Consider the following 17,500-nt stretch of genomic DNA (forward strand, 5'->3'; position numbering starts at 1 on the left):
CAGCCCTACAGGCTTGTTGTCTATCTACTCAGGGTGTCTATCTAACCACTCACACACAGCCCTACAGGCTTGTTGTCTATCTACTCAGGGTGTCTATCTAACACTCACACACACAGCCCTACAGGCTTGTTGTCTATCTACTCAGGGTGTCTATCTACCTCACTCACACAGCCCTACAGGCTTGTTGTCTATCTACTCAGGGTGTCTATCTACCACTCACACACAGCCCTACAGGCTTGTTGTCTATTACTCAGGGTGTCTATCTACCACTCACACACAGCCCTACAGGCTTGTTGTCTATCTACTCAGGGTGTCTATCTACCACTCACACACACAGCCCTACAGGCTTGTTGTCTATCTACTCAGGGTGTCTATCCACTAGATCCCGGCTAGAGGCTACCTGGGAGAGCTTTGTCTGTTTACTCACAGCACTTGCCCCTACAGCCCTGTGAAGGCTACACGGGGGACCTTTGTGTTGATGTTGTGTTGATGTTGTGTTGATGTTGTTGTGTTGATGTTGTGTTGATGTTGTGTTGTGTTGATGTTGTTCTGTTGATGTTGTGTTGATGTTGTGTTGTGTTGATGTTGTTGTGTTGATGTTGTGTTGATGTTGTTGATGTTGTGTTGATGTTGTTGTTGTTGTGTCTGTGTAGGATGCTGACCACTCCGTGTCCGTGTCCATGCGGAGTGGGGGGCCCCATTGTGGGGGTCCGGGGGGCCCCCGTGCAAGTGGGAGGTGGGGGGTCCAAGGTGGGGGGCACCTCCATTCTGCTGAGGGGGGGGCAGGGAGCGGGTGGTGAGTGGAAATACTCTACCAACTCACAACTCACCACTCACTCACCAACTCACTCACCAACTCACTCACCCACCAACTCACTCACCAACTCACTCACCCACTCACTCACTCACCAACTCATCAACTCACTCACCAACTCACTCACCAACTCACTCACCCACTCACTCACCAACTCACTCACCCACCAACTCACTCGCCCACCAACTCACCCACCCACTCACTCACCCACCCACCCACTCACTCACCAACTCACTCACCAACTCACTCACCAACTCACCCACTCACTCACTCACCAACTCACTCACCCACTCACTCACCCACTCACTCACGAACTCACTCACCCACTCACTCGCGCCACCAACTCACTCACCCACTCACTCACTCACTCACTCACCCACCCACCCACCCACCAACTCACTCACCCACCCACACACTCACCAACTCACTCACCCACTCACTCACCCACTCACTCACCCACTCACCCACCACTCACCCTCTCACCCACTCACTCACCCACTCACCCCACCCACTCACCCACCCACTCACCCACTCACCCACCCACTCACTCACTCACTCACCCACCCACCCACTCACCCACCCACTCACTCACTCACCAACTCACTCACCAACTCACCCACCCACTCACCCACCCACTCACCCACCCACTCACTCACCAACTCACTCACTCACCAACTCACTCACTCACGCACTCACCCACCCACTGACTCACCCCCCCACTCACTCACCCACTCACTCACCCCCCCCCCACTCACCCACTCACCCACCCACTCACTCACCAACTCACCCACTCACCCACCCACTCACCCACCCACCCACTCACCCACTCACCCACTCACCCACCCACTCACCCACCCCCCCCCACTCACCCACTCACTCACTCACCCACCAACTCACTCACCCACCCACTCACCCACCCACCCACTCACCCCCCCACTCACCTACTCACTCACCCCCCCCACTCACCCACTCACCCACCCACTCACTCACCCACCCCCCCACCCACCCCCCCACTCACCCACTCACCCACCCACTCACCCCCCCACTCACCCCCCCACTCACCCCCCCACTCACCTACCCACTCACCCACTCACCCACCCACTCACTCACCCACCCCCCCACGCACCCCCCCACTCACCCACCCACTCACCCACCCACTCACCCCCCCCACTCACCCCCCCACTCACCCCCCCACTCACCCACCCACTCACCCACCCACTCACCCACCCACTCACCCACCCACCCACTCACTCACTCACTCACCCCCCCCACCCACCCCCCCCACTCACCCACCCACTCACCCACCCACTCACCCCCCACTCACCCACCCACTCACCCCCCCACTCACCCCCCACTCACCCACCCACTCACCCACCCACTCACCCCCCCACCCACCCACTCACCCCCCCACTCACCCACTCACCCCCCCCACTCACCCACCCACTCACCCCCCACTCACCCACCCACTCACCCCCCCACTCACCCCCCACTCACCCACCCACTCACCCCCCCCACTCACCCACCCACTCACCCACCCACTCACCCACCCACTCACCCACTCACCCACCCACTCACCCACTCACCCCCCCACTCACCCCCCCCACCAGAGCAAGCAGCTGCGTGTGAGTGCGCCCCCTGGCGGCCTGCACTGGTGGTGCGCGGGCGACTTCGTGCTGCTGCAGGCCCCGACTCGGAGCCTCGGCCTTGCCTGGGACGGCCGCGGGGCCTTGCACCTCGTCGCCGGGCACGCCTGGAGGGTGAGGGGGGGGTCGGGGTGGTGGTACCCCTACACACACACACAACGTTGTCTCTGTGCCCCCAGGGCACTGACGTTGTCTCTGTGCCTCCAGGGCACTGACGTTGTCTCTGTGCCCCCAGGGCACTGACGTTGTCTCTGTGCTCTCAGGGCACTGACGTTGTGTCTGTGCCCCCAGGGCACTGACGTTGTCTCTGTGCCTCCAGGGCACTGACGTTGTCTCTGTGCCCCCAGGGCACTGACGTTGTCTCTGTGCTCTCAGGGCACTGACGTTGTGTCTGTGCCCCCAGGGCACTGACGTTGTCTCTGTGCTCTCAGGGCACTGACGTTGTCTCTGTGCCCCCAGGGCACTGACGTTGACTCTGTGCCCCCACTCACCTACTCACTCACTCACCCACTCACTCACCCACTTACTCACCCACTCACTCACCTACTCACCCACTCACTCACCCACTCACCTACTCACACACTCACTCACCCACTCACTCACTCACCCACTCACACACTCACTCACCCACTCACACACTCACTCACCCACTCACTCACTCACCCACTCACACACTCACTCACCCACCCACTCACCAACTCACCCACTCACGAAATCTGACGTTGACTGTGCCCCCAGGGCACTGACGTTGTCTCTGTGCCCTCAGGGCACTGACGTTGTCTCTGTGCCCCCAGGGCACCGACGTTGACTCTGTGCCCCCAGGGCACTGACGTTGACTCTGTGCCCCCACTCACCTACTCACTCACTCACCCACTCACTCACCCACTTACTCACCAACTCACCAACTCACTCACTCACACACCCACTCACACACTCACTTACCCACTCACTCACTCACCCACCCACTCACCAACTCACCCACTCACGAAATCTGACGTTGACTCTGTGCCCTCAGGGCACTGACGTTGACTCTGTGCCCCCAGGGCAGTAAAGTTGATTCTGTGCCCCCAGGGCAGAGTGAAGGGTCTCTGCGGCAACTTCGACTCGCTCACCACCAATGACGTCATCACCCCGGGTCACGTGGAGCTCTGGGAGGCCCCCGGCCCTCCAGGGGGGGTGCCGGGGGGGGCAGCCCAACCCCACGCTGATGTAAGTGGGGGGAGGGGGGAGGGGTGGGGGGGGAGGGGTGGTGGGGGGGGGGGTGTGAGGGGGGTGGGGTGGGGGGGTGCCGGGGGGGGCAGCCCAACCCCACGCTGATGTAAGTGGGGGGAGGGGGGGAGGTGGGGAGGGAGGGGTGGTGGGGGGGGGGGTGTGAGGGGGGTGGGGTGGGGGGGTGCCGGGGGGGGCAGCCCAACCCCACGCCGATGTAAGTGGGGGGAGGGGTGGGGGGAAGGGGTGGGGGGAGGGGAGGGGGTGGGGTGTGTGAGGGGGGTGGTGGGGAGGGGGGAGGTGGGGGTGGGGTGTGAGGGGGGTGGGGTGGGGGGGTGCCGGGGGGGGGCAGCCCAACCCCACGCTGATGTAAGTGGGGGGAGGGGGGAGGGGTGGGGAGGGAGGGGTGGTGGGGGGGGGGTGTGAGGGGGGTGGTGGGGGGGGTGGTGGGGAGGGGATGGGGTGATGTTGTTGCTGATGATGATGATGTTGATGCTGCTCCTGCTGATGATGCTGCTGCTGATGATGCTGTTGATGATGATGATGTTGATGCTGCTCCTGCTGATGCTGATGATGTTGATGATGCTCTTGCTGATGCTGCTGCTGCTGATGATGCTGTTGCTGCTGCTGCTGATGCTGCTGCTGGTGCAGTGCTACTCGGAGGTGCCGTCCGGCAGTGCGTGCGACGCTCACCCAGAGAGGGCGACGCTCGCCAAGAGGGAGTGCGCAGTGCTGCTCTCAGACGTCTACTCACCCTGCCACCACCTGGTGCGTGCACCTAGCCTGGCACACACTCACACAGTCACTCACTCAGTCAGTCAGTCACACAGTCATTCACTCAGTCACTCACTCACACACACACTTGCTCACTCACACACTCACTCACTCACACACTCACTCACTCACCCACCCACTCACCCACTCACTCACTCACACACTCACTCACTCACACACTCACTCACTCACTCACACACTCACTCACTCACACACTCACTCACTCACTCGCTCGCCAAGAGGGAGTGCGCAGTGTTGCTCTCAGACGTCTACTCACCCTGCCACCACCTGGTGCGTGCACCTAGCCTGGCACACACTCACACAGTCACTCACTCAGTCAGTCAGTCACACAGTCATTCACTCAGTCACTCACTCACACACACACTTGCTCACTCACACACTCACTCACTCACACACTCACTCACTCACCCACCCACTCACCCACTCACTCACTCACACACTCACTCACTCACACACTCACTCACTCACTCACACACTCACTCACTCACTCACACACTCACTCACTCACTCGCTCGCCAAGAGGGAGTGCGCAGTGCTGCTCTCAGACGTCTACTCACCCTGCCACCACCTGGTGCGTGCACCTAGCCTGGCACAGGCACACCCACACGGTCACTCAGTCAGTCACTCACACACTCACTCACTCACTCGCTCGCCAAGAGGGAGTGCGCAGTGCTTCTCTCAGACGTCTACTCACCCTGCCACCACCTGGTGCGTGCACCTAGCCTGGCACAGGCACACTCACACAGTCACTCAGTCAGTCAGTCACACAGTCACTCACTCAGTCACTCACTCACACACACACTTGCTCACTCACACACTCACTCACACACTCACTCACTCACACACTCACTCACACACTCACTCGGACACTCAGTCACTCACTCAGTCACTCAGTCACTCAGACACTCACTCACACACTCACTCGCTCACTCACACACTCACTCACACACTCACTCACTCACACACTCACTCACTCACACACTCACACACTCACTCACTCACTCGCTCGCCAAGAGGGAGTGCGCAGTGCTTCTCTCAGACGTCTACTCACCCTGCCACCACCTGGTGCGTGCACCTAGCCTGGCACACACGCACACAGTCACTCAGTCAGTCAGTCACACAGTCATTCACTCAGTCACTCACTCACACACTCACTTGCTCACTCACACACTCACTCACACACTCACTCACTCACACACTCACTCACTCACCCACCCACTCACCCACTCACTCACTCACACACTTGCTCACTCACACACTCACTCACACACTCACTCACTCACACACTCACTCACTCACCCACCCACTCACCCACTCACTCACACACACACTTGCTCACTCACACACTCACTCACACACTCACTCACTCACTCACACACTCACTCACACACTCACTCGGACACTCAGTCACTCACTCAGTCACTCAGACACTCACTCACACACTAACTCGCTCACTCACACACTCACTCACACACTCACTCACTCACTCACACACTCACTCACACACTCACTCACTCACTCGCTCGCCAAGAGGGAGTGCGCAGTGTTGCTCTCAGACGTCTACTCACCCTGCCACCACCTGGTGCGTGCACCTAGCCTGGCACACACTCACACAGTCACTCACTCAGTCAGTCAGTCACACAGTCATTCACTCAGTCACTCACTCACACACACACTTGCTCACTCACACACTCACTCACACACTCACTCACTCACACACTCACTCACTCACCCACCCACTCACCCACTCACTCACTCACACACTCACTCACTCACACACTCACTCACTCACTCACACACTCACTCAGTCACTCACACACTCACTCACTCACTCGCTCGCCAAGAGGGAGTGCGCAGTGCTGCTCTCAGACGTCTACTCACCCTGCCACCACCTGGTGCGTGCACCTAGCCTGGCACAGGCACTCAGTCATTCAGTCACTCAGTCACACAGTCACTCACTCAGTCACTCACTCACACACACACTTGCTCACTCACACACTCACTCACACACTCACTCACTCACACACTCACTCACACACTCACTCGGACACTCAGTCACTCACTCAGTCACTCAGTCACTCAGACACTCACTCACACACTCACTCGCTCACTCACACACTCACTCACACACTCACTCACTCACACACTCACTCACACACTCACTCACTCACACACTCACTCACACACTCACTCACACACTCACTCGGACACTCAGTCACTCACTCAGTCACTCACACACTCACTCACACACTCACTCACACACTCACTCGGACACTCACACACTCACTCGGACACTCAGTCACTCACTCAGTCACTCACTCACTCACTCACACACTCACTCACTCACTCACACACTCACTCACACACTCAGTCACTCACTCAGTCACTCAGACACTCACTCACACACTAACTCGCTCACTCACACACTCACTCACACACTCACTCACTCACTCACACACTCACTCACACACTCACTCACTCGCTCGCCAAGAGGGAGTGCGCAGTGTTGCTCTCAGACGTCTACTCACCCTGCCACCACCTGGTGCGTGCACCTAGCCTGGCACACACTCACACAGTCACTCACTCAGTCAGTCAGTCACACAGTCATTCACTCAGTCACTCACTCACACACACACTTGCTCACTCACACACTCACTCACACACTCACTCACTCACTCACACACTCACTCACACACTCACTCGGACACTCAGTCACTCACTCAGTCACTCAGTCACTAAGACACTCACTCACACACTCACTCGCTCACTCACACACTCACTCACACACTCACTCACTCACACACTCACTCACACACTCACTCACTCACTCGCTCGCCAAGAGGGAGTGCGCAGTGTTGCTCTCAGACGTCTACTCACCCTGCCACCACCTGGTGCGTGCACCTAGCCTGGCACACACTCACACAGTCACTCACTCAGTCAGTCAGTCACACAGTCATTCACTCAGTCACTCACTCAGACACTCACTCACACACTCACTCACTCACTCGCTCGCTCACTCAGTCACACAGACACTCACTCACTACACCACTCACTCACTCACTCAGTCACTCAGTCAGTCATACAGTCACTCAGACACTCAGTCACTCACTCACTCAGTCACTTACTCACTCAGACACTCACTCACTCACACACCCACTCACACACTCACTCACTCACTCACCCACCCACTCACTCACTCACACACTCACCCACTCACCCACTCACTCACACACTCACACAGTCACTCACTCACTCACTCAGCCACTCACACACTCACTCACACACTCACTCACACACTCACTCACTCAGTCACTCACTCACTCAGCCACTCACACAGTCACCCACCCACTCACTCACTCACTCACACACTCACTCACTCACTCACACACTCACTCACTCACACACTCACACAGTCACTCACTCACTTACTCAGCCACTCACACAGTCACCCACTCACTCACTCACACACTCACTCAGACACTCACTCAGACACTCACTCACTCAGACACTCACTCAGACACTCAGTCAGTCACACACTCACTCACTCATTTACACACTCACTCACACTCACTCACTCAGACACTCACACAGCCACTCACTCACATAAACACTCACTCACACACTCACTCACTCAGACACTCACTCACTCACCCACCCACCCACCCACTCACCCACCCACCCACCCACTCACCCACTCACCCACCCACCCACCCACTCTCTCCCCCTCCTCTCTAGGTGGACCTAGCCTGGCACCTGTCTGCGTGCATGGAGGAGGTTTGCTCGACCACCACCACGTCCACCTCCTCGTGTCCCTCTCCCTGCGTCTCCCTCTCGTCCTACGCCTTCCAGTGTTGCCAGCAGGGGGCAGCCATCGCCTGGCGCACCCCGCGACGTTGCCGTGAGTCCATTCCACGTTGCTATGGCGGGGCCAGGTGCGGCAGGGGGTGGGGCGGAATGCCCATCCACTAATCCGCGGGTTCTGCCACTCATCCCTCTGTGCGGAGGGGGTGGTGAGTGGGTGAGTGGTGAGTGGTGAGTGGGTGGGTGAGTGGTTGGGTGGGTGGGTGAGTGGGTGGGTGAGTGGTTGGGTGAGTGGGTGGGTGGGTGGGTGAGTGAGTGGGTGAGTGGGTGGGTGAGTGGGTGGGTAGGTGGGTGAGTGGGTGGGTGGGTGAGTGGGTGGGTGGGTGAGTGGGTGGGTGGGTGAGTGGGTGGGTGAGGAGGTGGGTGGGTGGGTGGGTGGGTGAGTGGGTGGGTGGGTGGGTGAGTGGGTGGGTGGGTGAGTGGGTGGGTGGGTGGGTGAGTGGGTGGGTGAGTGGTGAGTGGGTGGGTGGGTGGGTGGGTGAGTGGGTGGGTGGGTGAGTGGGTGGGTGAGTGGGTGGGTGAGTGGTTGGGTGGGTGAGTGGGTGAGTGGTTGGGTGGGTGGGTGAGTGGGTGAGTGGGTGGGTGGGTGGGTGAGTGGGTGAGTGGGTAGGTGGGTGAGTGGGTGGGTGGGTGAGTGGTTGAGTGGTTGGGCAGGTGAGTGGTTGGGTGGGATAGTGGGTGGGTGGATGAGTGGGTGAGTGGGTTGGTGGGTGAGTGGGTGGGTGAGTGGGTGGGTGGGTGAGTGGGTGAGTGGGTTGGTGGGTGAGTGGGTGGGTGAGTGGGTGGGTGAGGTGAGTGGATGGGTGTGTGGATGGGTGGGTGGGTGGCTGAGTGTGTGGTGGGTGAATGGGTGGGTGAGTGGGTGGGTGAGGTGAGTGGATGGGTGTGTGGCTGGGTGGGTGGGTGGTGAGTGGCTGGGTGATTGGGTGAGTGGTGAGTGGTTAGGTGGGTGAGTGGTTGGGTGGGTGGGTGGTATGTGGCTGGGTGAGTGGTGAGTGGGTGGGTGGCTGGGTGGGTGATTGGGCAGCTGAGCGACCATAGGCGATGATGATTGTGATGATGGTGGTGATGGTGGTGATGATGGTGATGTTGGTGACGATGGTGACGATGGTGACGATGGTAGTGAAGGTAGTCATGATGCTGATGGTGTTGGTGATGCCGTATCAACACACACACACACCCCTTAGTGTACGCGTGTTGAAGTGGGTTAAATTCAGGTGCAATCTGGAGCAATGTAGGCAACACAACGGGGTAACTGTTATCATTGACAGGATAACGACGTAGCGTGCTGGGTTAACCACCGTTCCTAACTTCTAACTAACACACGAAGATCACTGCCACATGCCTGGAGCCGAGACCGAGATTCTCACCACCATCCATCCCAGAAGAATTCCCTCATCAAGACTCTACACCACAGAGCCCAATGCATCTCCGACCAGGAAACACATTGCCAGTGAACTCAAAAACACGTACTCCGAGCTCTTAAGGCGAATGGTTCATTCCGACTACACAATCCGCAAAGCCATCGCTCCAAGCATCGAGAAAGGGATCCTGTTGAGGAGCCTTTCAAGACCATCATTGCTGGGGTCACAAAAAAGATCTCGAAAATCCTGGTAAAACACAAGATCCAGGTCCGATTCAACACGGTACACGTAGAATCCGTGATCTGGTCCCGTCTGTGAAAGACGTGTTACAGACATACTCCCACCCCCACCCCCCCACCCCCCCCACCCCCCCCCACCCACCCACCCCCCCACCCCCCCCACACAGAACAGCCTCCACCCCCCCCCACCCCCCCCACCCCCCCCATAGAACAGCCTCCCCCACCCCCCCCACCCCCCCACACAGAACAGCCTCCACCCCCCCCACCCCCCCACCCCCCCACCCCCCCCACCCCCCCCATAGAACAGCCTCCCCCACCCCCCCCACCCCCCCACCCCCCCCCACCCCCCCCATAGAACAGCCTCCCCCACCCCCCCACCCCCCCACCCCCCCATAGAACAGCCTCCCCCACCCCCCCACCACCTCCCCACAGAACAGCCTCCACCCCCCCCACCCCCCCACCCCCCCCATAGAACAGCCTCCCCCACCCCCCCACCACCTCCCCACAGAACAGCCTCCACCCCCCCACCCCCCCACACAGAACAGCCTCCACCCCCCCCACCCCCCCACCCCCCCCATAGAACAGCCTCCCCCACCCCCCCACCACCTCCCCACAGAACAGCCTCCACCCCCCCCACCCCCCCACCACCTCCCCACAGAACAGCCTCCACCCCCCCCACCCCCCCTTATAAACCCCTCCGAGAAGGGGGCGTGGTCAGCTCCGACCCAGGCCACGCCCCTTCCCGATCCTTCGGGAAGGGGGCGTGACCAGCTCCGCCCAGGCCACGCCCCTTCTCCATCCTCTAGGAAGGGGGCGTGACCAGTTCTACCAAGGCCACGCCCCCTTCCTTATCCGGGAAGGGGCGTGGCCAGCTCCGCCCAGGCCACGCCCCTCCCCCATCCTCCAAGAAGGGGGCGTGGGCAGCTCCGCCCAGGCCACGCCCCCTCCCCGATCCTCCGGGAAGGGGGCGTGGCCAGCTCCACCCAGGCCACGCCCCCTCCCCGATCCTTCTGGAAGGGCCGAGACCCCAGCCACGTGACCCACCTGGGGCCAACACGGGGAAGTGACGTTCTAGTACACTAGCACCGATTTACACTCCCTGTAAGGATGATTGGTTGACATGGCGTGTGTGTGTCTGTGTGTGTGTATGTGTCTCTGTGTGTCTGTGTGTGTGTCTGTGTGTGTGTGTCTGTGTGTGTGTGTGTCTGTGTGTGTGTCTGTGTGTGTGTGAGTGTGTATGTGTGTCTGTGTGTGTGTGTCTGTGTGTGTGTGTCTGTGTGTGTGTCTGTGTGTGTGTGTCTGTGTGTGTCTGTGTGTGTGTCTGTGTGTGAGTGTGTCTGTGTGTGTGTGTGTCTGTGTGTGTGTGTGTCTGTGTGTGTGTGTGTGTCTGTGTGTGTGTGTGTCTGTGTGTGTGTGTGTCTGTGTGTGTGTGTGTGTGTCTGTCTGTGTGTGTCTGTCTGTGTGTGTGTGAGTGTGTCTGTGTGTGTGTGTGACTGTGTGCGTGTGTTTTACCCTCCAGCATTGGATTGCGAATACTACACACGAGGTGAGTCCACGCTTCTCCCCGTGTCCCCCCGTGTCTCCCCAGTGTCTCTCCGTGTCTTTATGTGTGTCCATGTGTCTCCCCGTGTCTCCGTGTGTCTCCCCGTGTCTCCATATGTCTCCCCGTGTCTCTCTGTGTCTCCCCGTGTCTCTCTGTGTCTCCCCGTGTGTATTTGTGTCGCCCCTCCCTCACCAGGTATGTCCCCCTCCTCACCACCCACCCCCTCACCACCTCCTCACCACCCCCCCTCACCCCCCCTCACCTCCCCCTCACCCCCTCCTCACCACCTCACCCCCCCCCCTCACCACCTCCTCACCACCCCCCCCCTCACCCCCCCTCACCTCCCCCTCACCCCCTCACCCCCCTCACCCCCTCACCCCCCTCACCCCCTCACCCCCCTCACCCCCCCTCACCCCCCTCACCCCCTCACCCCCCTCACCCCCCTCACCCCCCCTCACCCCTCTACAGAGTTGGGTGAGGGCCCCTACAGGCTGCTGAGTTTCCGTGGGGTGGAGGTTTCCATCGACGGCAGCGGTTGTGCCGCCTCTCCCTGGCTCAACGGCACCAGCACCACCAGCACCACCACCACCAGCAGCAGCACCACCACCAGCAGCAGCAGCACCACCAGCAGCAGCAGCAGCATCATCAGCAGCGCGTCGGAGGAGGAGGCGTCCATCTTCACCTTCCGGCTCGTGCCGCCTCTTCGCAGAGCGTCACAGCGACCAGCACGTGAGCGTGGGGGTGGGGGGGGAGGGGGCGGGGCACGCGGCTGTGACGTCACCGCGCGACTGTGACGTCACCGCGCGCCTGTGACGTCACCGCGCGCCTGTGACGTCGCGGTCGCGTGGGTGAGGTGGGTGAGTGAGTGGGTGAGTGGGTGGGTGGGTGGGTGAGTGGGTGAGTGGGTGGGTGGGTGGGTGAGTGGGTGGGTGAGTGAGTGGGTGGGTGGGTGGGTGGGTGAGTGGGTGGGTGGGTGGGTGAGTGGGTGGGTGGGTGTGTGAGTGGGTGGGTGAGTGGGTGGGTAAGTGGGTGGGTGGGTGGGTGAGTGGGTGGGTGGGTGGGTGAGTGGGTCGATGAGACGGTGGGTGAGTTGGTGGATGAGTAGGTCGATGAGTGGGTGAGTGGGTGGATGGTTTGGTGGGTGAGTGAGTGAGTGGGTGGGTGAGTGGGTGGGTGGGTGAGTGGGTCGATGAGACGGTGGGTGAGTTGGTGGATGAGTAGGTCGATGAGTGGGTGAGTGGGTAGGTGGGTGAGTGGGTGGTTGAGTGGGTGGTTGAGTGGATGGATAAGTAGGTGGATGAGTGGGTGAGTGGGTGAGTGGTTGGGTGGTTGGGTGAGTGGGTGGGTGAGTGAGTGGTTGAATGGGTGGGTGAGTGGGTGAGTGGGTAGATGAGTGAGTGGGTGAGTGGTAGAGTGGGTGGGTGAGTGGTTGAGTGGGTGGGTGAATGGGTGGATGAGTGGGTGGGTGAGTGGTTGAGTGGGTGGGTGAATGGGTGGGTGAGTGGGTGATATCTCAGCTATGCCACAAGAGGGCAGCCTTACACCATTGACCGCCATTACCACCGCCACCACCCCCACCACTATCACCACCGTCACCCCTGATGATGATGATGATGATAATAACGATTACCCTACCTCTGTTTTTCCTTCCCACCGCCACCATCACCATCATCGCCACCACAATCACCATCATCGCCACCACCATCACCATCATTTCTACGACCATCACCATCATCGCCACCATCATCATCATTGCCACTGCCGCCACCATCACCATCATCGCCACCACAATCACCATCATCGCCACCACCATCACCATCATTTCTACGACCATCACCATCATCGCCACCATCATCATCATTGCCACTGCCGCCACCATCACCATCATCGCCACCACAATCACCATCATCGCCACCACCATCACCATCATTTCTACGACCATCACCATCATCGCCACCATCATCATCATTGCCACTGCCGCCATCATCACCATCATCGCCACCACCGCCACCATCGCCGCCACCATCACCATCATCGCCACCACCATCATCGCCACCACCATCGCCACCACCATCATCGCCACCATCACCATCATCGCCACCATTGCCACCATCGCCACCACCTCCATCATCACCACCACCATCGCCACCACCATCATCGCCACCATCGCCACCGTCACCACCATCGCCATCACCACCATCATCGCCACTACCATCACCACCATCATCACCACCGCCACCATCACCACCACCACCACCACCATCACCGCCACCACCGCCACCACCACCACCATCACCATCACCACCACCACCACCACCATCACCACCATCACCACCACCGCCACCACCACCACCATCACCATCATCGCCACCACCATCGCCACCACCATCATCGCCACCACCACCATCACCGCCACCACCGCCACCACCACCACCATCACCACCACCACCACCATCATCATCACCACCACCATCACCACCATCACCACCACCGCCACCACCACCACCATCACCACCACAATCACCACCACCACCACCATCACCACCATCACCACCACCGCCACCACCACCACCATCACCACCATCACCACCACTATCATCACCACCACCACCACCACCATCGCCACCGCCACCAACACCACCACCACCACCACCGTCACCACCATCACCACCACCATCACCCTCAGCCCCACCCCCATCCTCGCCATCCTCCTCCTCCCCGCGCGCCGTCTCCATCGAGTCGTCCTCGCGCCCCAACAACTTCCTGCGGCTTCGCCGAGATGGCCAAGTCTACCTGGAGCGCTGGCAGCCACCTCCTCCACCTCCACCTCCTCCTCCTCACCGCCAACGCCACCACCAGCAGAATCACCGCCATGGAGATGGTGGCGATCGTGGTGACGATGGCGATGGTGGTGGCGATGACGATGGCGATGATGGCGGTGATGGTGATGACGATGATGATGATGATGTGGTGGTGAGACCGTCACCGGCCTTCGCCAAGGACGCGACCTTCTGGCTGCACGAAGACTGCTTCTACCCCGGGTTTGTCGCCATAGAAGCCTTGACTAGGCCTGGATTCTTCCTGCAGGTGAGGCTTCAAGTTGGCCGTGTGGCCGGTGTGACGGTGGTCGAGTGGTCGGGGTGACGGTGGTCGAGTGGTCGGGGTGACGGTGGTCGAGTGGCCGGTGTGACGGTGGTCGAGTGGTCGGGGTGACGGTGGTCGAGTGGCCGGTGTGACGGTGGTCGAGTGGCCGGTGTGACGGTGGTCGAGTGGCCGGTGTGACGGTGGTCGAGTGGCCGGTGTGACGGTGGTCGAGTGGCCGGTGTGACGGTGGTCGAGTGGCCGGTGTGACGGTGGTCGAGTGGCCGGTGTGACGGTGGTCGAGTGGCCGGTGTGACGGTGGTCGAGTGGCCGGTGTGACGGTGGTCGAGTGGCCGGTGTGACGGTGGTCGAGTGGCCGGTGTGACGGTGGTCGAGTGGCCGGTGTGACGGTGGTCGAGTGGCCGGTGTGACGGTGGTCGAGTGGCCGGGGTGACGGTGGTCGAGTGGCCGGTGTGACGGTGGTCGAGTGGCCGGTGTGACGGTGGTCGAGTGGCCGGTGTGACGGTGGTCGAGTGGCCGGTGTGACGGTGGTCGAGTGGCCGGTGTGACGGTGGTCGAGTGGCCGGTGTGACGGTGGTCGAGTGGCCGGTGTGACGGTGGTCGAGTGGCCGGTGTGACGGTGGTCGAGTGGCCGGGGTGACGGTGGTCGAGTGGCCGGTGTGACGGTGGTCGAGTGGCCGGTGTGACGGTGGTCGAGTGGCCGATGTGACGGTGGTCGAGTGGCCGGTGTGACGGTGGTCGAGTGGCCGGTGTGACGGTGGTCGAGTGGCCGGGGTGACGGTGGTCGAGTGGCCGGTGTTACGGTGGTCGAGTGGCCGGGGTGACGGTGGTCGAGTGGCCGGTGTGACGGTGGTCGAGTGGCCGGTGTGACGGTGGTCGAGTGGCCGGTGTGACGGTGGTCGAGTGGTCGGGGTGACGGTGGTCGAGTGGCCGGTGTGACGGTGGTCGAGTGGCCGGTGTGACGGTGGTCGAGTGGCCGGTGTGACGGTGGTCGAGTGGTCGGGGTGACGGTGGTCGAGTGGCCGGTGTGACGGTGGTCGAGTGGCCGGTGTGACGGTGGTCGAGTGGTCGGGGTGACGGTGGTCGAGTGGCCGGTGTGACGGTGGTCGAGTGGCCGGTGTGACGGTGGTCGAGTGGCCGGGGTGACGGTGGTCGAGTGGTCGGGGTGACGGTGGTCGAGTGGTCGGGGTGACGGTGGTCGAGTGGTCGGGGTGACGGTGGTCGAGTGGTCGGTGTGACGGTGGTCGAGTGGCCGGGGTGACGGTGGTCGAGTGGCCGGGGTGACGGTGGTCGAGTGGTCGGGGTGACGGTGGTCGAGTGGCCGGGGTGACGGTGGTCGAGTGGCCGGGGTGACGGTGGTCGAGTGGCCGGGGTGACGGTGGTCGAGTGGCCGGTGTGACGGTGGTCGAGTGGCCGGTGTGACGGTGGTCGAGTGGCCGGGGTGACGGTGGTCGAGTGGCCGGTGTGACGGTGGTCGAGTGGTCGGGGTGACGGTGTGACGGTGGTCGAGTGGCCGGGGTGACGGTGGTCGAGTGGCCGGTGTGACGGTGGTCGAGTGGCCGGTGTGACGGTGGTCGAGTGGCCGGTGTGACGGTGGTCGAGTGGCCGGTGTGACGGTGGTCGAGTGGCTGAGTTCACGGTGGCCGTGTGGGTGAGTTCACGGTGGACGTGAGGGTGAGTTCAAGGTGGACGTGTGGGTGAGTTCACGGTGGACGTGTGGGTGAGTTCACGGTGGACGTGTGGGTGAGTTCACGGTGGACGTGCGGGTGAGTTCAAGGTGGACGTGTGGGTGGGTTCAAGGTGGACGTGTGGGTGAGTTCAAGGTGGACGTGTGGGTGAGTTCAAGGTGGTCGTGTGGGTGGGTTCACGGTGGACGTGTGGGTGAGTTCACGGTGGTCGTGTGGGTGAGTTCACGGTGGACGTGTGGGTGAGTTCACGGTGGCCGTGTGGGTGAGTTCAAGGTGGACGTGTGGGTGAGTTCACGGTGGACGTGTGGGTGAGTTCACGGTGGTCGTGCGGGTGAGTTCACGGTGGTCGTGCGGGTGAGTTCACGGTGGTCGTGCGGGTGAGTTCACGGTGGACGTGCGGGTGAGTTCACGGTGGTCGTGTGGGTGAGTTCACGGTGGTCGTGCGGGTGAGTTCACGGTGGTCGTGCGGGTGAGTTCACGGTGGTCGTGCGGGTGAGTTCACGGTGGTCGTGCGGGTGAGTTCAAGGTGGCCGTGTGGGTGAGTTCACGGTGGTCGTGTGGGTGAGTTCACGGTGGTCGTGCGGGTGAGTTCACGGTGGACGTGCGGGTGAGTTCACGGTGGTCGTGCGGGTGAGTTCACGGTGGTCGTGCGGGTGAGTTCAAGGTGGCCGTGTGGGTGAGTTCACGGTGGTCGTGTGGGTGAGTTCACGGTGGTCGTGCGGGTGAGTTCACGGTGGACGTGAGGGTGAGTTCAAGGTGGACGTGTGGGTGAGTTCACGGTGGTCGTGCGGGTGGGTTCACGGTGGCTATGCGGCCGGGTTCACAGTGGCCGTGTCTACCCCCGTCATGCATGTCACATGTGCCGTTGTGTTCCACACGGCAGGAGACTGGAGTGTCTGGGATGTTGAGGCATCAGGATCCGAGTCTTGGGACGTCGGGAAGTTCTGGACGATCTGAGGAAGCTACCGAGGCTGGCGGAGCTCGGAGAGGCGCAGGAAGATTTGACGAGGGGGGTGAGAGAACGGGAGGATTGGAGGGAGCAACACCTGGAGGACCTGCGGATCTCCTGGCTGAAGGACCATCCCAAGGACCTCTTCCTTCCGGAGGTCCTCGCGGATCCGCGAACTCTGAACATTCCGGGAGATCTCGGGAATTCCAGGAGGCCGTCGGGACCCATCGCCGGGCGGGAGATGAGAGATCCGTTACATCCGAGGGGCTCGCAACGGCGGGAGGACACCCACG

General features: G+C 61.0%; 1 protein-coding gene and 2 long non-coding RNA genes across 4 annotated transcripts in view; all 3 read left to right on the forward strand.

The window, feature by feature from the left end:
• The first annotated feature begins 746 nt into the window (after window positions 1-746).
• Window positions 747-4,431, forward strand: LOC144955667 (uncharacterized). The gene is made up of 4 exons (XR_013641761.1): window positions 747-796; window positions 2,422-2,571; window positions 3,529-3,666; window positions 4,318-4,431. It is a non-coding gene; the product is annotated as an uncharacterized LOC144955667 (long non-coding RNA).
• A 1,873-nt stretch (window positions 4,432-6,304) lies between these two features.
• LOC144955664 (uncharacterized) lies at window positions 6,305-12,056 on the forward strand. 2 transcript variants are annotated; one of them, XR_013641759.1, is made up of 4 exons: window positions 6,305-6,356; window positions 8,197-8,359; window positions 11,445-11,471; window positions 11,937-12,056. It is a non-coding gene; the product is annotated as an uncharacterized LOC144955664 (long non-coding RNA). The 2 variants fall into 2 exon arrangements; XR_013641758.1 differs by lacking the exon at window positions 6,305-6,356 and adding an exon at window positions 7,291-7,352.
• A 28-nt stretch (window positions 12,057-12,084) lies between these two features.
• LOC144955665 (uncharacterized) overlaps window positions 12,085-17,500 on the forward strand; it is a 34,714-nt gene continuing 29,298 nt past the window's right edge. The window contains exons 1-3 of the mRNA XM_078885828.1: window positions 12,085-12,197; window positions 14,155-14,555; window positions 17,142-17,500. The exon at window positions 17,142-17,500 is cut by the window's right edge and continues 431 nt beyond it. Of these exons, the coding sequence (XP_078741954.1) occupies window positions 17,160-17,500 (341 nt within the window). The 5' untranslated portion in view covers window positions 12,085-12,197; window positions 14,155-14,555; window positions 17,142-17,159. The remainder of the gene's footprint in view (window positions 12,198-14,154; window positions 14,556-17,141) is intronic.

This window comes from Lampetra fluviatilis, unplaced genomic scaffold (genome assembly GCF_964198595.1).
Source record: "Lampetra fluviatilis unplaced genomic scaffold, kcLamFluv1.1 SCAFFOLD_623, whole genome shotgun sequence".
Taxonomy (NCBI): Eukaryota; Metazoa; Chordata; class Hyperoartia; order Petromyzontiformes; family Petromyzontidae; genus Lampetra; species Lampetra fluviatilis.